The sequence below is a fragment of the Ostrea edulis genome, chromosome 7, assembly GCF_947568905.1.
Source record: "Ostrea edulis chromosome 7, xbOstEdul1.1, whole genome shotgun sequence".
NCBI lineage: Eukaryota > Metazoa > Mollusca > Bivalvia > Ostreida > Ostreidae > Ostrea > Ostrea edulis.
Window position 1 is genome coordinate 42,389,737 of NC_079170.1, and position 21,174 is coordinate 42,410,910.

The following is a 21,174-nucleotide window of genomic DNA, read 5'->3' on the forward strand; positions in this document are numbered from 1 at the left end:
TTTTTTTTTACACCTACACTAGTTTCAAGACTCCTTCAGCTTCAAAACCGATAATTTGTCGCATACATTTCTTAACCATGCGTCGGCAAAACTACTAGTCTATTTAGTGAGACTTCGGTTTTCTTCACAGTCCTCCTCGTGAGCAAGTAAAATCAAAGTACTGAAAGTACTGAAAAGCGCTAAGCTGACTTCATGAATTCTGTTTGTAATGTTAATGAGCAGGAACAACATTAAAAAAAGGTCTATGCATTATTCTTTATTTTCGCATAACTAAGTAGTACATTTTCTGTAAGAAAATAACAAATATGGATTGGAAGATATGTCCTGAAACTTTTCAACACGTTGAAATATAAATTTTATATGATGTTGTTAAAACAATGGTCACTATGATAATTTTGATCCCACACTAAACTAAAACCCATGTCCTTGGATCATGAAATTTACAATTTTGGTAAAGGACACCTGTTCTTATTAAATATCTATAATCAGAATTTAGTATCAATATATAGCATTACCACCACTGCGGTGGTCCAGAGGTAAAGTGTTCGCTCTGTATGCGGGCGGTCGGGGTTCGAATCCCGGCCGCGACAGACCTAGTTCGTTAAACAGGTAGTGGCAGTTCCATCACCAAACTCTCGGCATCAGGTGTGAATATCACGGGTCCTCGGAGATGGCCTTTAAAACGTAGGTGTGGCACGCTAAAGAACCCTCACTGCTCAATGTCCGTAAGCGCCGAGCATAGGACTAAATTTGAAGCCCTTCACCGGTCTTGGTGACGTCTCCATATGAATTAAAAATTATTGAGAAGAACGTTAAACAAGATACAATCAATCAATAGCATTTAAGGCTATGTTATTCAAATATTTGACAAATTAACACTTTATACCTTGTTTATCTCCCACCCATCTTCCCAAGGCAAGGGTTTCTGATCCGCTCTGCTGCGGTCCCTGGATCATTAAATGCTCTACATGACTGTGAATTATTTTTTTCTCTTACAGATGTGATGTTATAGAGAAGAATATTTTTGGTAGAAAATGTGAAAACAGTTGTAATGGTAGTTTTCGGTATAAAGTGTTCAATTGTTATTACGCAACTAACTTACTGTTGTGTTCCAGTTAAATAGTGTATGAAATATTTTTAGAATACAACTGAAATGAAACAAATCAATAGTTTGATACATATATGTAAGTCACTTATAATAGAAAGGAACAAACAAACTGGACAAAAAAGAAAATTACACATAACCACATACACTAACAAATGCCACATGTCAAAACACACCAATAATGCAGGATTATGAAACGCTTTACGTCCATTTCATTACCTTACCAGAAATCATTTAAATACACACATAAACATGCATCTGTATGACTTGTACTACAGAATCCAGTGCATAATTATCTATAAATAGCAATCAAACCATGAAAGTGGAATTATTTTTTGTAATCAATAATGAAGTTATTTTCAATTCAAAATCAGGTTGGAGAGAATCTGAATCCAAATAAGTCCGATAAATACATGCATAACTGAAAACAAAATTTAGGAAGTTATTTAGAAAAGATGTTCATCATACATGTGCAATATTACTTTGAAACTGAATACTGCGTCATCAACAAGAGTGGAGATAGCTCATTTTTAACATGAAAATTAGTGCAAGAGGATATACTAATTCAAATATGATGATGATATAACATATAAGCATGGATTTACATTTAGCAATTGTAGTGATTGTTTGTTATACGTAAATCTAAAAAAAAAAAAAAAAAAAAAAAAAAAACTCAAGAGTTTGTACACAGGTACATTAAATGCTGTACTCATCAACTTGTGTGTATTACACTTCTTGTGTAAAAGCTCATATTTATGTTGCAAAGGAGACTCATCCGTTTGTCTGAATGAGACATAATACACATTGCTATTGTTTTAATTTTATAAAACAGTTCTTTATATGAAAATGCTAATAACCTTAGCAAAAAACCATAAGATTCGAAGCTTGTGTAGGAGTTCTAATATGAAAAAAAACGTAACAGAAGTGACTTGCAATAAATATTCAAGATTTACAACATGTAAATGTAGCTAAATGAGAATCCCAAACTAGGCACTGAAAAGTTACAAAAGTAATTTTCAAACGGTAATGTTCAAACCGCTGTTAGAAATAATGAAGAGGCATCTCACCAAAAAACTAAATGCATCTTTTTTATATGAAAAGATCGTTCAGCGAAAACAAAATGTGGGGACAGGGAACAACGACAGTACATCCATGCCCCTCCCCCTTCTTCGTCATTTGTACGTTCGGAAATACATGTAGCATATGTATGTCATTGTCAATTGTTTGTTTGAAGTACAAAGAAATTGAAAACACTATTACTTTTCGTTGTATGTAGCGTGCTGTGGACCGCAAACCATTTCACATTCATGCTTGACACAATGGCAATGTTTATCTAACACTTGTTCTAAACATATGTATTTCAGTATTCAATTCGTAAAATTCCACGCAGTGTTTTGAATACTTGAAACCGGGGTATTGTCTTCCATAATATAATATAATATAATGTTGTACCTTTTATCTTTTCCTTGCCCCAAGACTATTATTTTTAGTCTCATTTTTGAAACTAAATCACGAAATCAAATTTGATTGTGTTGATGATGATTCTGAAGAATATCTTGGTCGTTTAGAAATAATAAAGTAAGCTTAAGTTACACCGTTGCATCCTCTAAATTTCTGCATGACCGACTTACATATATGATCGGGGAAGGTGTAAGCAGTTACGCAATATCATCCTTCTGAGACACCGATCTCTGTCCTTCGCTGTCAAAGCAGAAACGTGCACAAATTCTTTCTCGTTCACAATGGACGCGGATCAGTTAATTTTTTACTGTGTTGCACACATTTTTGCTGCGTCGGACAACAATTTTACTGAGTCGGAACAGCAGCCAAAACACAAGTGGAAAACCCTCCTGACTCGTGTATAGCTTAATGACGTGGCTTCTAATTATAGATTGCACCATGCAAATTGATTTTCCTGGCCTCTAAGCGCCATGCGAAGGTAGCAATGCAAAGGCACCCTAGCTACAACGGTTTCATATACATATTCTTATTCAATTTTAGATTTTGAATCACTTTAATTATTACAGACGCAGATTCAAATGGGAATTTTAACTGACGAATGACCTGCATCTGTGTCTCACTTTCCCCAAGAATGAGGACAAAAATATCACCCTTTTTATACATATTTTATTCACTGTTCAACGAACTGTATTTCCGGAAAAAAATGCAACTGCAGATATGAATGTTATCCCCGTGCTAGATCGGTTGCAAAATTACGACTACTTTAAACACGACTTGTTGACTACAGCGATGCATAAATTCGCCTATAGGTGGCGATAAACCGGAAACATGATGACGAAAGCAAAATCCAACTGGCGGCAATAAGCGCTTAAGCTACACTTAGCGCTTAAAAAGATTATCACACTATTTCTAGGAAACAGTTGTCTTTGAAAAATTGATAGAGAAGAGATGTTCTTGCATTAAGAATATCACGAGAGGAGTCAGCAAGCAGTAATATCTATACATGTAATTGGTGTTAGCCGTGCTGCTGATTCACGCTGTATAATTCCGAGCTCTGGTTCTCGCCAGGTGCTATGAAAATCTGATGTCAGCCTGTTTCCCCTGACGATTCTGCGAGGGGCAATATCAAACATTTGACAGAATTGTCATCGCGTACAAAATGGTTTCAAACATTTAAGCTATGCAGGTGTGATTAACTTTTTCTCCCCCTGAAATCATATTCATATTTTTTTAAATGTAAAACTTATACGGTACCAATTTTGATGCACCAGGTGCGCATTTCGACAAATAATGTCTCTTCAGTGATGCTCAACCGAAATGTTTGAAATCCGAAATAATGATAAACTTGGTAGAGCTATTTAAGGGAAAAACAGAGTGCCAAAAAGTGGAGTAAAATTCGTCTAAGGATAAGAGCGATGCATGATGGAGATAATCCTTAATTTTGAAATGAATTTCTAAATTTTATCACAGCAATTTAATATACATCCGTATTTTGAAGTTAGTAACGAAGTACTTAGCTACTGGGCTGTAGAGACCCTCGGGGACTAACAGTCCACCAGCAGAGGCCTCGACCATGCAGGGGTCATAATGTAAAACTTTTTTTTGTTTTCATTCCTCAACTAGAATGGACCTTTCTATTTGATGCGATGGCTTTTGATTAAGAAATAAAATTAAAATAACATGAAAGCTTTATCTTTGACAACACAATAGTAAATATAAACAATCATATGTTTAATCTAACTTTAGGATCATTTATTATATTTATATTCTGTAATTATCACGGAAAAATACTCTATACCCTAGCCTGGGCTGCCTTCAAGATCGTAGCGGCTAGCCTAGGAGCTAGGTATGGTGGCTGCTTTGTGCCATCTTACACTTTATCGTACTTTTGTTATTTCGAGACAAAAAGACAACAACATGATATTAAAGACCCAACTTTAAGTTAACGCCCCCAAATTTTACCTGTGTCGTGATCAATGATAAGCCGCCGGTCAATCAAACTTTTAACAATAGAGCTTAGGTTGATTGACGTTTGCAGAGACAGTGGTCTACAGCTACCTGAGAAAGATGTTTTGATAACAATCATGGCTGAGAGAGAGAGAGAGAGAGAGAGAGAGAGAGTTACTGAGATATTTCTATTTATAATTTATCAGGCTTTATATTGAGAGAGAGAGAGAGAGAGAGAGAGAGAGAGAGTTACTGAGATATTTTTATTTATAATTTATCAGGCTTTATATTTATAGAGAGAGAGAGTTATTGAGATATTTCTATTTATAATTTATCCCGGTTTTATATTTATAAAGATAAAGAGAGAGAGAGAGAGAGAGAGAGAGAGAGAGAGAGAGAGAGAGAGTTATTGAGCTATTTATAATTTATCACGGTTTTATATTTATAAAGAGAGAGAGAGAGAAATGTGTAAAAACTGTAGCAATAATATAGATGAAATAGTATGGCATGGCAATCGTTTTGCATACGTATGACAATAATTACTCATTTAGTCAATGCTTGAGAGTAAGGGAGAGAGAGAAAGGGGGGATAGACTAGCTATGTGTCAGCTTCTGTTTGGGATACCATCGTTACACAAACACTACGTCCACAGAAACCCTAAAGAGAGAGAGAGGAGGGGGTGTAGACTTCGTGTCAGCTTCTATTTGGGATGCCATCGTTACACAAACACTACGTCCACAGAAACCCGAGAGAGAGAGAGAGAGAGAGAGAGAGAGAGAGAGAGAGGGTAGACTTCGTGTCAGCTTCTGTTTGGGATACCACCATTACGCAAACACTACAGCTACAGAAACCCTACAGACGGCCCATATTGAGGGGTATCTTGATCATTATTCATTTGGTTGTACATGTATACAGATCTACTTGGATTTATTCATTCTCTCGAAACATGGATTTTACCTACTATACCCACGACACCGCGAACTCACAGGACACCAGGAAGTGCCCGGAAACGCCGGGTAATATTATATTTAGGAAATTATTTATATACGATATATAACAATTTAATTAGAAGTTTTAAAAAGCAAAGGTTTAGAAATGGGCTAAACCTGTCATTTGCAATACATAAATATGACCAAGTTTACGGGAAATAGAAATGCGGTATGCATGTAGGTAGAATTTTTTTTTTTTTTTTTTTTTTTTTGCACAAATCAAGACACTAAACATAATTTGTTATAACCTGAGAAATCTCCTGTGTATATCATAAAAATATACACAACAACCGATCTCTTGGCCAGGTAAATTCCAGGTAAATAACATTGACCATGGATAAGCTCCGCCCACATTCAGTCATCCGTGGAGCAACCGTACGGTGTTTTGTTTTTTTTTTTGTTTTTTTTTTTTGGTCTTCAAGCGACTTTTCGACCCGAAATAACAAAAAGACGACATCATGATAATAATAGTTACTTTTCCTCTCAAAATGTCGAAAAAAATGACAAATTGTAAAATAGCGAATATCAGCCACCATACCTAGCCACTAAACTAGCCGTTACAATCTTGAACGCAGCACATGTATCAATATTAAATAAATGAATTATTGTACCACAACATTGTTATTTGAATCCATGGTATCAATATTGAATGAATAAAGTGATGTATGATATCAATATTGTGTGAAATGATGTATTTTAAAATGAAGGAATCCATGACAAACGAATGGATGAAGAAAGTGAAACTACACGTGCAATAGTGGGAAAGTGCTTACTTCCCTTTAAAAAATAAGGACCGTATAAAATCAACATTTTGTTTTCTTAGTTACATCTTTTTATGTCTTGAAGATCAATTTTTATTTCAGTTTGATTCATTCAGTTTTTAACCCTTAGTTAATGGAGTAGATATGCCTGCACTACTTTCAAACATTCTTGATGACACTCTGTACAACGTCTCGTGGCATCACTTTGTAGTAAAATAAACAAAATTTTGAAATTTTAAATATTTATATGATTAATTTACTACCATCACTGATTTTAATTATATCTAAATTATTTTCAAAAATTCTTATACTATCCAGCTTTTACTTGAAACAGCAAACAAAGCTAATTGGCTTGAAATTTAATGATGATTTTTTTTATACATATACTCTTGCTTGCAGTATTTTATTTCCTCCCCTTAGTCTTATGCTTTCGTATCTGTATATTCTTGCACCAAAGTTTTCTTTTATTTTGTATTCTTTTGTTAATCTGTGATATGTCTGTGTATATGTGTACATGCATGCTATGTGTCTTTGACCTTGATATACATGAATGTGATAGTCGGTTAAAAAGCTCTACAGAGCTTGTGTTTGATATGTTGAATGTATATAGTGCCGACTTTAAATAAAATTTACTTTACTTTACTTTAGGAATGATGCATGTACAAGTGTTGCCTTTTTCACTAAGTTTACTACCCAACAGTATGTTAAACGTGACCTTCTAGCACTTACAATCAACTTTTGATGTATTGGCCTGAAGTAGTTTTGTCTGTATGTGTCAACAAAAAATAAACAACCAATGGAGATAATTTATTAAATGTACATTTATGTCTTCTGATAACATTGATATGAGAAAGTTTGATACTTGTATATTGAAGAAATGGTGAACTCTTTGCATCTAAAATACTCAAAGAGATTTAGAATTTTAAAGAGGAAACAGTCTAGAAGTATCATCGTATTGTCGCTTTTGAAAAATATAAAGTTGCAATATTTTGCCACAAAATTAGAAAATGAAACATCCAAATGTGGGGTTATAAATTAAAAATTGGAATCATTGGCCAAAAACAAAACTTCCTTATTTTTTTTTATTTTTTTTTTTTTATTTTTTTTTTTGGAATTGATAAAGATGTTTTCAAGAATCGTGTTTTCTTTAGAGAAATATCTCAATCAAATTAACAATCGAATACATTTGTTCCACTTCATTACTACATGTATTTATATAATGGATTACAAAATTGACATAAATGTCTCGTAATAAAAACCTGACAATATAAAAGATCAATAGACATGGTAAAATCGAGCAGATTTACAGCTTTTTTGTCGATAAATCCCTGTTTAGTTCTGTTAAAATCCATTCTAGATGTGAATTGACAATACGTAACAAAATTGAATATACGTAGTAGATCTACAATGTAGATATGAAATAAAATAAGATAAAACTAGTACCTACAGTTATTGAATCTTGCGCTGTTGTACTCAAACGCTGAGCAGCCAATCTCAGTTCATCACCGAGTAATTCTTGATATCAATTAATAGAATATGAAAATAAGACAGCCTTGTTTCGTTAATTTCGCGGACATTTTGTATATACTCATGCAACTGACGATCAAACCTTTTAGATTATAATCGAGATTATCTCTGTGTACATGTAGGTCTTTATGGCCAAATTAGTGATGGGAATTAATTAAATTTCTCAAACTTCACTTGATGACGGTGGTAGTCGGAAGGCATATTATAAAACCTGGCCTGGCCCTATTGGCCTGGCCTGGCCTCAAACTTGGCCTGGCCCTGATTTTGGCCTATAATTATGCTCCATCCCAAATTTTGGCCTGGCCTCAAAAGTTGGCCTGGCCTCAAATTTGGCCTCTAAAAATTTTGTTGGCCTCAACCAAAAAAAAATGTTTTATTCAAAATTTTGATTGATTTCATTGATTTATTATTGGTTTTAGTTTTTCAAAGTCATAGCAGATATATGATATGTTTCTGTTGTTTTGTAAATGTGCACTTTAAAATAATCATGAACTACCACCAATCTGATTGATTTTATTGAAAATCTATTGATCAGTTTATTGAATCAATCATTTTCTTTTCCTTTAATTTATATCTGTATGTACTAGTACACACTAAAACAGATTGTACAACTAATGAAACAATTGGTATATTGATTGATTTTTTTCAGAATTAAGATTGATTTCATTGATTTATAATTGGTTCACATGCCCTGATTTACTCACGGGATGCAAATTCTGCATATACGCAAAATCTGCACACGGGTGTAAATTTGAGCATGCGAACGCAATTGCATATATGCAAAAGTAAATATACATATGTGCAAATACACACCCGGGTGTAAATCTGCACCTACTCAGACCAGATGCTAATTTACTTTTGCATATGTGTATATTTACTCCTAATGTATTATATGTCATGTGTACGCAATCGGAACTCCTCGAATGTCTCGCTCACTCGACATAGATCTCGGATGTAATACGGTGGCATCCATGAGTGAATTTGATGCATTGCCAATTGGCAATGCATCAAATTCACTCATGGATGCCACCGTATTACATCCGAGATCTATGTCGAGTGCGCGATCGAGACATTCGAGGAGTTCTGATTGCATGTGTACGCACACACCGTATACAACGTCACAACTGTGGATCACGAGGGATCGGCTCCAAAGAGGAGCAAACGCAGTATCACCGAATATGATATCGCTTTTCTCATAAAATACACCGTACATTTGTATTTCTGCAAACATTATATTGCATAGAGTGTCGTAGACATATCTTGATAAATCAAATTTGTCACCGAAGCCTACACAGTAAGGGAAAATCCTCCTTCTCAATCGAAAATAATCTTTATCAAACTTCGAGAATCATTGCCATTTGACCCTAATTTGTTAAGTACCATGTGAATGCTTAGCAAATATACTTTTACACACGGGTGCAAATTTTGCATAGATGCAAAATTTGCACCCCGTGAGTAAATCAGCGCATGTGAACGGGGCTTTAGTTTTTCAACGTTGTAGAAATAAAATGATAATGTACATTAGAATAAACATGAACTACTACCAATCTGATTGATTTTATTGATTAGTTTATTTGACAAAATTATTTGCTTTTTCCTTCCTAACTTATGTACTAGTACACCAAAAATTATACTGATGAAATGATTGATTTATTGATATTTTTTGTATTCAATAGAATTCAATTTGATATCAATTTACAAATTATAAAAGTGCTACAATTGTGTTGCCATTATAATGAATTCGATTTTTAGAGGCTTGGGGGTAATTTATGGAGTGGAGCGGAGTGGAGTCGAGTGGAGTCGTGGAATCATGGAGAGGAGTATCTGTGCTTCATAACTTTATTATTCCCCAACTGTCACTCTTTATTTTAGAGTAATGTAACTCAACACCCTCATCCAGTACATATAGGTGTGCTGGAATTTGGTTAAATTTGTTTTACTTTAGTTGCACACACATCTGTCAAAGCCCCTTCACCCCCTTAGATGGGAGGACAATTTTCCTGTCACAATTGCCAAGAATGAGGTCAAATTTATGACCTGCAATGTCAGATAATCACTTCATCATTTTAACACTCTGCCCTGCATGGCCTTGGCAATGGCATTTCCGATTCATGTGTTTTTATTAAAATAGCTGAGTATTTTTTTTATGAATTATAGATTGATATAACATATCAATATTATTGATAAATTGACACAAGTAAATCTAGTATTTTTCTGAATAGCACATGAGACAGATTGAAATGGAAGGGTTTTAGCCTCTCTCCACAGCAGTGTAAGAGGGGCTAAGACATTACATGAATTTTGTTTTTAAATTTATCTTATTTGTTTGGCTAGTTATGCTGCATAATTATCATGGCCATAATTCAAGTGCAATTATTCTATGCTAATAGTCAAATTACGCTAATGCTATTCCAATTACTGGTTAAGAGTTGCAAAATCCTGGTCAGTTTCTTCCTTCAGTAATGCATGTTCTTTTATTTTATTTGTAAGCATTTCTATTAAAGTCCAGTGTTGTGGTTTGTAAATGGTTATTATATACATGATAAATATGAATTTTATTCATTGACTCCACTCCATGACTCCACAACTCCACTCCACTTCATAAATTACCCCAAGCCATTTTTAGATCAGCGCACATTCAGAACAGAGCATGTGATCTTAATGTTTTCAATGTGCAGATACCACACATTATCAAAATAAACACATTTGCTAGCATAATGATAATAGCCAATAAACTAAGGATTTTAGATTTATATTTTAGTGTTCATTTATCCATACTTTACCTTGAATGAACAATGTAGATTAAAACGGATATGATGTATTATAAATATTTCTTTCTTGATTTCATAATTAATTTTCAATACTCATAGTAAAAGTGACAAGTTCTCATGCTATGAAGGCCTACCCTGTCAGGATAAAGGAAATATCTATCACCATATTAAAGGATGGTGATGAAAACTTTTGCTGAACTTGGAAATTCCATTATACAGAAACAATGGAGCAGTCCAACATTTGCAAATAGGGTGTGTTTGATACAACAGAACATTTTAATTAGTAACTCATTTTATGACTGTGTCTAAACTAAATAAGGTATACAAAACTGTCTGTCTGAATTTTCAAAATTGTGATTTTTTTCTGATTTTGTGATAAAGCAACAGTAAAACAGAACTAATTACAATTATTACATTGAATCTATCCACCCTCTTCTTATTTTATATCAAAGTTAATTAGTTAACAAAAAAATCGTATCTTTAATCTAACCACTGCAGCAGCTATATCTAAGCAAATATCAGATACATGTAATACTCATACTATTGTCTTATAATGGAGAAAAAAGGTTTATGCATCTACAAATTCACAAAGTGCAACTTTAATTTTGTGCTTTACTTCTTAACGTTTTTAGACTGTCATCAAAATCATCTTTCATTCTGATAATTATTGAAAATAAACGTTCTGTGCAGAGCTGTCTGACATTTCAAACCGTGTCTCATAGATTAACCTCAACCTTGACTTCCTGTCAAGACCCATGCTGTAGAATAATATGTTGTAAATAATCTGATATCCCATTACAGTACTAGTGTTACATGTTTATTTCAAATATGAACATCCTTAATTTATCAAATTTGTAGTTTCAATCTGTATGATTTATGGTAGTATTTTTATACCTAACTATCAAACTCATTGTTCTTATCAATGAGAGTGAAAGCGGTACTCTACATTGCAGTGTGTGAAGTGTGATGATTCATCATTAAACTAGTGTGAATTTGTTTTTTAAATTCATTATCAATAAGTGAAATGGATCATTAGTAAAATGAGAGTTTTCAATGTACATATTTACAAAACAACACTAACATATCATTTATGTTCAACAATTTTGAAAATTCAAAACCAATAATGAAACAATGAAATCAATCATAATTCTCAGAAAAAATCAGTAAGCCAATCATTTCATTAGTTCCGTATACTTTTTATGCTGTGTAATAGTACATGAGTTAGGAAGGGGAAAAAATTGTTTAATCAATAAACTGATCAACAGATATTCAATAAAATCGATCAGATTGGTGGTAGTTCATGATTATTCTAATGTGCACATTCACAAAACAACGGAAACATATTCATGTTCAACAATTTTGAAAAAACAAAACCAATAATAAATCAATGAAATCAATCATAATTCTGGAAAAAAATCAATATGCCAATCGTTTCATTAGTTGTGTATACGTTTTTGGAGTGTACTAGCTAGTACATGTACATACAGATATGAAAGGAAAAGAAAATGATTTGATCAATAAACTGATCAATAGATATTCAATAAAATCAATCAGATTGGTGGTATTTCATGATTATTTTAAAGTGCACATTTACAAAACAACAGAAACATATCATCTATCTGCTATATGACTGAAAACTTAAACCAATAATAAATCAATGAATTCGATCAAAATTTTGAATGAATAATTTTTTGGGGGTTGAGGCCAAAAAAGTTTTTAGAGGCCAAATTTGAGGCCAGGCCAACTTTTGAGGCCAGGCCAAAATTTGGGATGGAACATAATTAGAGGCCAAAATCAGGGCCAGGCCAATTTTGAGGCCAGGCCAGGCCAATGGGGCCAGGCCAGGTTTTATAGTATGCCGTAGTGGGTCACACACCATCGGTTGGCTGACTCAGTTACAACAGAATGACGGCTTGACACAGCGATCATAGGTCCAGCGACAGTGGCGCCGCTGTCACGGTGCGGACATAAACACAACATCACCCATCATCACCCCCAGCTATTGTTTTTTTTTTTATTTATTGTTTTTTTTTTAACTTGGTAAACAGCAAAGCCAGATCGACAGTTTGTCACGGTCGGTTGAGTCTCTTATTCATCGAGTGAAAGAGGTAGAGAAAGTAGGACACAGTTACGCAACTCAACCTGGATCAGCTGTTCACCATTCCAGCACCGTCAAGGATTCGGAGGTAACCATAATAGCTAGTAATATACCTCAGTCAGACGATGAGGACATTCTACAAGTTGCACAGGATCTTGTTGACTGTCTGAGTGATTCGATTAGTGTAGTCGCGGCTGCTAGGCTCAGGAGTCGGATTCAGGGGAAACCAGGGTTAGTGAAAATCAGTTTAGCAACTGTCGAGGAGAAAGTAGAAAGTAGAAATACTACGGAAGAAACGCGACTTGAAGGGCAGTCAAGCGTACAAATCTGTTTTCTTAAGGTCCTCTAAATCCCACACCGAGAGGCTCATAGAACTTAACGCGAAAACACTACTAACTCAACAACCGAATGGAGAACAATTCCGTATCACTTCGAATGGACGGATAGTAAAGAAAGATTCTGACCGTCAACACAGCAATTTCTCCGCGGACAGCAACAACCGCGATCAGGATCATCAATAGCAACCTCCCCGGCCCATAGACACTATAAAACTAGGTCACATTAATGTCTGTGGATGGACCGACGAAAATGCAGAACTTAGAAGCCAAATTATCAATGCCATGAATTGTGACATCATTTCAATAAGTGAAACACACTTATATAAAGAAAAAGAAATACATATTAAAGGGTACAGGTGGATAGGATTCAATAGACAACAAATTCACGTAAATGCACCTAAAGCATCAGGGGGAGTTGGAATTCTTGTAAAAATCTGGTTAACTGAACTTTTTAGTATTTCTGTGATCGACAAATGTTATGATGGCATTTTAGGAATTAAGTTTACTAAACACAACTCTGATTTTGAATTCATTGTATTTACTTGTTACCTCCCACCAGAAAATTCAAACAGAGGAAAGCTATCATATGTCCTATTCTTAAGGATTCATCCTCGGACAACGCCTGCCAATGAATTACCGAGGTATCAGTCTCCTATCCTGTATCAGTAAGCTTTATAGTGCATTTATTAATAAAAGGCTTGTTACTTACTTGGAGAATAATGATATTTTGGCAGATGAACAAAATGGTTTTAGAAGAGGGAGATCCTGTGAAGATCACGTATTTACTTTGAACAGTCTAATTCAGAATAATAAAAATCTGTATGTTGCATTTATTGATCTAAAGAAGTGTTTTGATTTTGTAGATAGAGACATGATGCTGTATAAACTTCTGTTGAATGATATAAATGGTAAAATGTATAACTCGATCAAGAATATTTACCAAAGTTCAGAGTCATGCGTTCGAGTAAATGGAAAACTTACAAACTGGTTTAGCTGTAAAACTGGTGTTAAACAGGGGGATAACTTATCTCCAACTCTATTTTCGATTTTTGCAAATGACCTTGTTCATGAAATAAACTCTTTGGATGTGGGTGTAAATATCGCAGATGAAAAGCTGTCCGTTTTATTATATGAAGACGATATAGCCTTAATAGCTAAGACACCGGAAGAATTACAATGTATGTTACAAAAACTGCACAACTGGTGCAGGCGTTGGAGAGTCCTTATAAATACTGAAAAATCCAAATGTATGCACTTTCGTAAAACTAGAACAAAAGGAACAGCGTTTGAATTCACTATTGGAACAAATACATTAGAAATAGTAGATAGCTATAAATATCTTGGAATCATATTTACTTACACTGGAAATTTTACAAAAAATGCAGAAAATCTTGCTAAAGCTGGAGGACGGGCACTAGGAAAAATTATTTCTACAATACACAATAATAAAGAATTTGGATTCACTGCTTACGAAAAATTATTTTACTCTTGCGTTTTACCTATATTAGACTATTCGTCCAGTGTTTGGGGTTTCAAAAAATTCCAGTCAATAGATAATGTTCAAAATCGAGCCATTAGATATTTTTTGGGAGTACATCGTTTTGCGCCTTTATTGGCAATCTATGGAGATACGGGGTGGATACCCAGTCAATATCGTCGATGGATTAATATGATAAGATTTTGGAATAGAGTATTGTTATTTGACAGTGAACGCATTACTAGAAAAGTGTTTGAAATGGATTATGATATATGTAGAAACAACTGGTGTAGTACTCTGAAAGAAATTTTGCAAAATTTGGAACTGGAAAGTTATTTTGACTCAAAATTGTTAATAGACATGAATGTTCTTCAAACAAATATGCATTACTATTACTCAAATATCTGGGAAAATGAAGTATTTAAAGTACCTAAATTACGAACTTATGTGTCTATAAAATCAACCTTTGGTCGAGAAAATTATGTAACATTGGATATGCCAAAATACTTTAGGTCAATTATGTCGCAGTTTAGATGTGGTATTTTACCTTTAAGAATAGAGACGGGAAGATATTATGGGGAACCTGCTGTTGAAAGAATATGCTTATTGTGTTCATTAAATTGTGTGGAAGACGAAATTCATTTTTTACTCTATTGTCCATTGTATTCTAAACTCAGAACAACTTTGTTTGAAAACACGGGATTTGATCAAATGTCAATGTCAGATGTAGAGGTTCTTCGAATGTTAATAACAAACTACCCAAGACAATTAGCAAAATACTTGTACTCCTCCTTTTCTCTTAGACAATCTATTATATTTGGAAAAATCAACAACTGAGCTATTTATACATTATATACTTATTATACATGTATACACATGTATGTATATATATAATTATAGAAAATGTTATTATGCGCAATTATTTGCATTATATATTATTATATCAACGTTTAAAGTGGCATATAGGCCCGACGGGCCGGGTGTTTATTGATTTGTATATTGTGATAAAATTGGATGTATGAATATATGTACACATGCCACTATAATAAATAAAATTACTTACTTACTTACTTACTGTTTATACTTGTAAACTCCTTTAAACTATCGCAAATTCCACTATAACCTTTTCATTAAAAAACTGTTTCCTGATTTGCGTTGAAAAGCTGTACTAAACATAGGTGCACACATTTGAGCTGGATATGTAGTGATAAAAAACGCACGGTGTGTCCGTTCGGACTTCGATAAAATAGTAGCCTTCCTGATCTCAGAGACCTAGATCTATGTATAACATCTATCTATCTAATCTAATCTATCTATCTATCTATCTATCTATCTATCTACATGTATCTATCTATCTATCTCCATCCATCCATCATCTATCTATATATACACTGTATATGCCTCTGCTGATCGTAAACATTAAATGAGTTATAGATTATGAGCGGACATTCTGATATACATTTTACAGGCGCACATAGAATACGGATTTACGATCATGAAGTCCGGGTGTACTCTAAACTAGACTAAAGGAGGAAAAATGTCTTTCTATTGATAAAATATTCAACTGTGAATATTTTGTTTATTGGAAGACAATCTTTTTATTATAGATATTTGAAACGTCGAGTGTCTGTGCCGGAACGATATTATCAGAAGTTCCGTTTTGAGTAGGAAGTTGATCTCCATCACTGCATGCAATGTAAGATTAAATTCACACTTTCAATCCAAGAAAAATATCTTAAACGATAAATCATTACTACATCGATATATTTCATCTATCGAAATATTTCCATAAAAGCCAAACGTTGGAAAAACCCACTGCAAAATTCCTCGTTGGTGATAACATAATGATCCAGCTGGGTGATGTTATGACAACCAAACAGGGACAGGTGCGCGTCATTCCATTAAATATTCGAAAAATGATTACTTCATGAAAACAAAGGTGTGACACGTGGTTTGAAATGAAAGGTCGTATGTTGGAAATCCAGAAGGGGATTATGATTATCTTTTGTTTTTAAATATGTAATGTTTATTTATAACAAACAAATTATTTCCTAAACTAAAGAGAAAATGGTAGCTACCGACCAAGCTCCATCTAATACAATACTATTTGCCTACTGCATCGCGCCGGATGCATATATATTGAAAGATATATAAAATGCATACATCAAAGGATGATATTTTAGTAATTGGATGTAATGTTTTAGTGAAATATGCACACACCTACATTTTATGCCGCGCAGCCATAATGAGTCTACATCATATCACAGAAGTTCATAGTAGACTCGTTAGGCAGCTCTGCCAGAGGACTGAATCCTCTTCATGGTGGCTATAGTATAGCAAAAAAGAAGAGTGTTTTTTTCTTCTTTTTTGACATATATAATATATAGTGATAGGAATTCTGGGGGGATTCCTACCTTAGATAATTTAGGGAGCGCAACCTTCAAAATGATATGAAGTACATGTAATTAGGGGTGTGGGGGTGTGGGTGGGGGATTAACTCATTAGATTTGTAACTCCAATGATATCCATTGTTACTTTATTGTATGTATGTTTAATAAAAGTGATTTTTTTTAAACAATTGTTTATCAACAGAAAAGATTTGATGAGTTAGATATTTTATTGAATAGATTCTGGGCCCTTTAGGGTATATAAAACACAAGGTACATGTAATAAGTATAAAAAAAAAAAAGAAGAAGAAGACACCAACAATCCACATAGAGAGTATCATTATGACTAAAACAACTCACTTTAATGTAGAAATCTGTTGGGAGATAGTATTTGTTTATAGGTGGCAATGAAATATAAAATTCATATTACATTCCTGTATGTATATAATCAATATTTAATACTATGTGATCATATACACGAAAATGAATTATTAACATGTGTATTGCTAATAATATAAAATAATCAAATTACTATGGCTTTACATTGCTTGTTTTTTTTTTAATATAATCACAAGTGAACTAAAATCTAAAAACAATATAGCTTTCATGTAATATACAAGCAAAGTATTTAATTGGAAAGAAATCCCGGAATAGAAATTTGTAATACCATACGTTCCTATTCCCTCGCTGCCTATACGAAACATTTCCGTCCTAGAGGTAGGCCATTCACATATTAAGCTTCCAAAATGACACGGGAAAGATGATGGATATTGATGCTATTAGATTTACTTCCCCTTCCAGATGAAATAAACACAGTATGATCCCGAATAATATCGCACGAAAATGGGTCGAATCATTTGGCTAAAATCGTTAAAAACCAATTCTCGACAAATATCATCAAAGACGTTAAAATGGGTTACAATCGCCTCATCTTTAATCAAGAAAAAGATGTCTTTTTTCCCCAAATGATATTAAGTTTGCCAATGAATAATAGATAAATGAAATATTTTATTAAAGACATACATGTACATGTAGCTGCTAAAATCATGTTTGCCGATAAGTGTTACCAAAGTGAGAAAAACAGCTATACGTCAATTAAAAACCAGTGCTAACATATTAAAAAGTATAATTTCATGGAACTTATTGTTGTAATTTTGACTCAGATATTTGTTTTCTCGATAAGGAAGTAATTGCTGACACAATTTTGTACAGAGTAATGGATTCATTGCGAAAATTCTTAATAATATGCTTTTTTCTAAACTCGACCGAAGGTTCCTTTTTAATTCTGAGATTCGGTTTCCTTCTTTTTAAACATATACCAGCAAATGTATAGTGGAGCAAACACAGACCCCTGGATATATCAGAGGTGGGACCAGGTCCCTAGGAGGAGTAAACATGCCCTTTGACTGGTCACACCCACCATGAACCCTATATCTTAATCGGGTAAACGGAATAATTCGTAGTCAAAATCTGTAGATCAAGAACGAGCTAGCAATTGGTATGAAATACGCCAGACAGCATTCAACCCATTGACAGGTTGTATTTGAAAATTTGATTATCATAATAATCATGGACTTTAAAGGAGACTGTTAAAACCCCGTAACTTCAACGTAATTATCAATACCCTGCCTCGAATTAAAAATTATCATACGTAAAACATGCTAGTGCGTATCGATCAGTTGTGTGATGTAAATGCCTTATGCAGATAATAATGTGATATTGCGAATTAAATAAATGAGAAGGTGAAGATAACGAAGAGTGAAGTGGAAAGATGACGATGGAGAAAACTGAAGTTACCCCGTTGTCATACAGTTGAGTTGTTAGTTTGCTGTCAACGCCTGTGTTCAATAAAATATTAAAATATGAAGCAGACGTGGAAGACTCTGTGGTGTTTCACTGAAATACATTAAATCGACATCTTATTGCAAGTAATTAATAGTATTGTTAATAGATAAAATGTCATCTATGTTTCTAAACGTCGAGTTGAAGGCCACAGCAAGAGATTTTCTCTCCTCAAGTCACAGGCACTCGATGTTTTAAATATTTATAATAAAAAAAAATTGTCTTTATGTTTACAGAAAGACAATCTTTTTTTATTATAGATATTTAAAACGTCGAGTGCCTGTGCCTCATGTAGAAGTGTTTTAATACAAAAACAGATTAGTGAGTAAACGAGCGCAATTTGTGCCCACCGGGAGTTTTAACAAACGGGCGCTATATTACAGCTTGCACTTAACTATTCCATGTTTGCCCAACTCTTAATTTTGTATTCCATTTCGAAGTTATGAAATTGATCACTGTTCAATATCTTCACCTTTTCACTTGTGCAAAATTAAGACCACATGTTTATTTTTGTTGATTGAATAAATTCTAGGTATTTTACAGTCATTCTTAGTTATACACGTCGATAATTTCCTAGATGATTTGCATAGAACTTTAGGGGGAATTGCCGACTTTTTTTGCAATGCTATGCGAATTATTTCCCCCTGATTACAGAGGGCGCACAACACATTGCGGTCCTCAGATGACGGTGTCATAAAAGGAATAAATCGAAAATTTACAATTTTTGATTGCAATCAATTGCCAGTTAAGGAATTTTTCTAAGAATTAAGTGTAATGACTTAAAAATAATATAACTGAACAGTGATATTTAATTCACTGATTACATTTACTAGCATTATATGTGTCCTTTGTGTGGTTTTCTCGCAAGCAATGTATAGTCATGATGTAACAAAGTATGTAGATATTAACTAGTCCTCGACTTCTTTAGATCAGAATCAGGGTGTTTTTAAATATTCTTCATTATTAATTTTATCAATTTTTCGATAAGCAAAACACATGCAGTAAGATATGCCGAAAAACACATGTGCAATCAACGCCTACAAGTACATTAATCAATTTATCATTTCACATTGAACAAAACTACTTGTTGCTAAGCAGCTCTAGGTACCAATAAACAGAACAAATTAATGATATCGAACAATAAACAGAACAAATTAATGATATCGAACAATAAACAGAACAAATTAATGATATCGAATTGGTATCTCTAGCGTAATATTTCCGTTGATATTATTTTTCGCGTGGGATTCAATCTTTTAAAAGTTAAATTTTGTGTTCATCAACTTACAGCTCTTCTTGCACTACGATTATACTCCATTGAGCACAAAAACAATTATCAGGCACGAACAACAATGGGTCTGCCCCTCTTCTTATTACGTGCAAAGTTGGATATTTTTACGTGCAGATATCTATCTATAGATAGGTTGCCCCTCCCCTCTTTAACCCCCCCCCCCCCAAAAAAAAAACAGCATTGTGAATGGTAATGGAAATGTAAAAATTTTACCTCTCGAGCTTGGGATTTTTATTTATTTAGAATTTACTTGTCAAGAATTTTCGGGCAATTTTATAAAGTCAACACCCCCCCCCCTTTTTTTTAAACGATGCTGCGCCACTGATTATATCACATGCTTTCATTGTGCTATTAATTCTAGGTGTCTGTTGTTTTTTCAACAGCATTTGATTTTCGGTATTAAAATTTTGCATAATAACTTGGACAGAAATAAACGTCAAATACGCCTATAACATCCCCCCCTCCCCAACTTTACAGTTTGACGAAGTGCATATTCAAAAAAATAAATTTCTTCATAAAATCAAAGAAATTAAACCTTTTTGTCATATGATACAACCTGTTAAAACTCAGCATAATAAAGAATTTGGTAACGTTATCTTCACTATATACACTATTTGTTAATTTTATGTGATTCTTAGGACCGCAATCGTAAGTACGCCCCAACTTCCGGTGTAAGGGCAAAAATGTAGGCCAAATTCAAGTAAGATCATTGACAATTTTAAATTAGCTTAAACCTGAGAATTATTAAGTTATGTGTGGAGTTTTTCAAACATGTTCTTGTGATAGAATATTAATGTAGTGACATATTTTGACAAAAATGAGGAATTTTAATAGAATATGATATGTGGAATAGTAATTAAAATACAATCCAGACAAGGTGTTAACTTACCAGTGTCTATAGGTATGTATACATAAATAATAATGATTGTAATAGAGACACAGCATACGTTTATGCGTAAGTTTATAACTTTTGAGTGTACGTCCATGTTTGTTTTTATTTTGGAATGAAGTCTCTGGTGCAAATCTACATAAAAATCAACTCATATTAGTACTTTCAGTACTTTGATCATGAATGGCTAACGCTCTAACATGAGGTATGTAGATGTACATGTATACGACTATGCTCCGGATGGAATCAGTCTGATCAAAACCAGACCGACGATAGGAGAAGGGGGCTGGT

General features: G+C 33.7%; 1 protein-coding gene across 1 annotated transcript; it reads left to right on the top strand.

Annotated features, from left to right (window-relative positions):
* The first annotated feature begins 12,403 nt into the window (after positions 1–12,403).
* Positions 12,404–15,548, top strand: LOC125656974 (uncharacterized). Its single transcript, XM_048887600.2, has 2 exons — positions 12,404–13,638; positions 13,732–15,548. Exons 1-2 carry the CDS (start codon positions 13,626–13,628, stop codon positions 15,309–15,311), a joined length of 1,593 nt encoding a protein of 530 aa, XP_048743557.2. The 5' UTR covers positions 12,404–13,625; the 3' UTR covers positions 15,312–15,548.
* Positions 15,549–21,174: the final 5,626 nt, after the last annotated feature.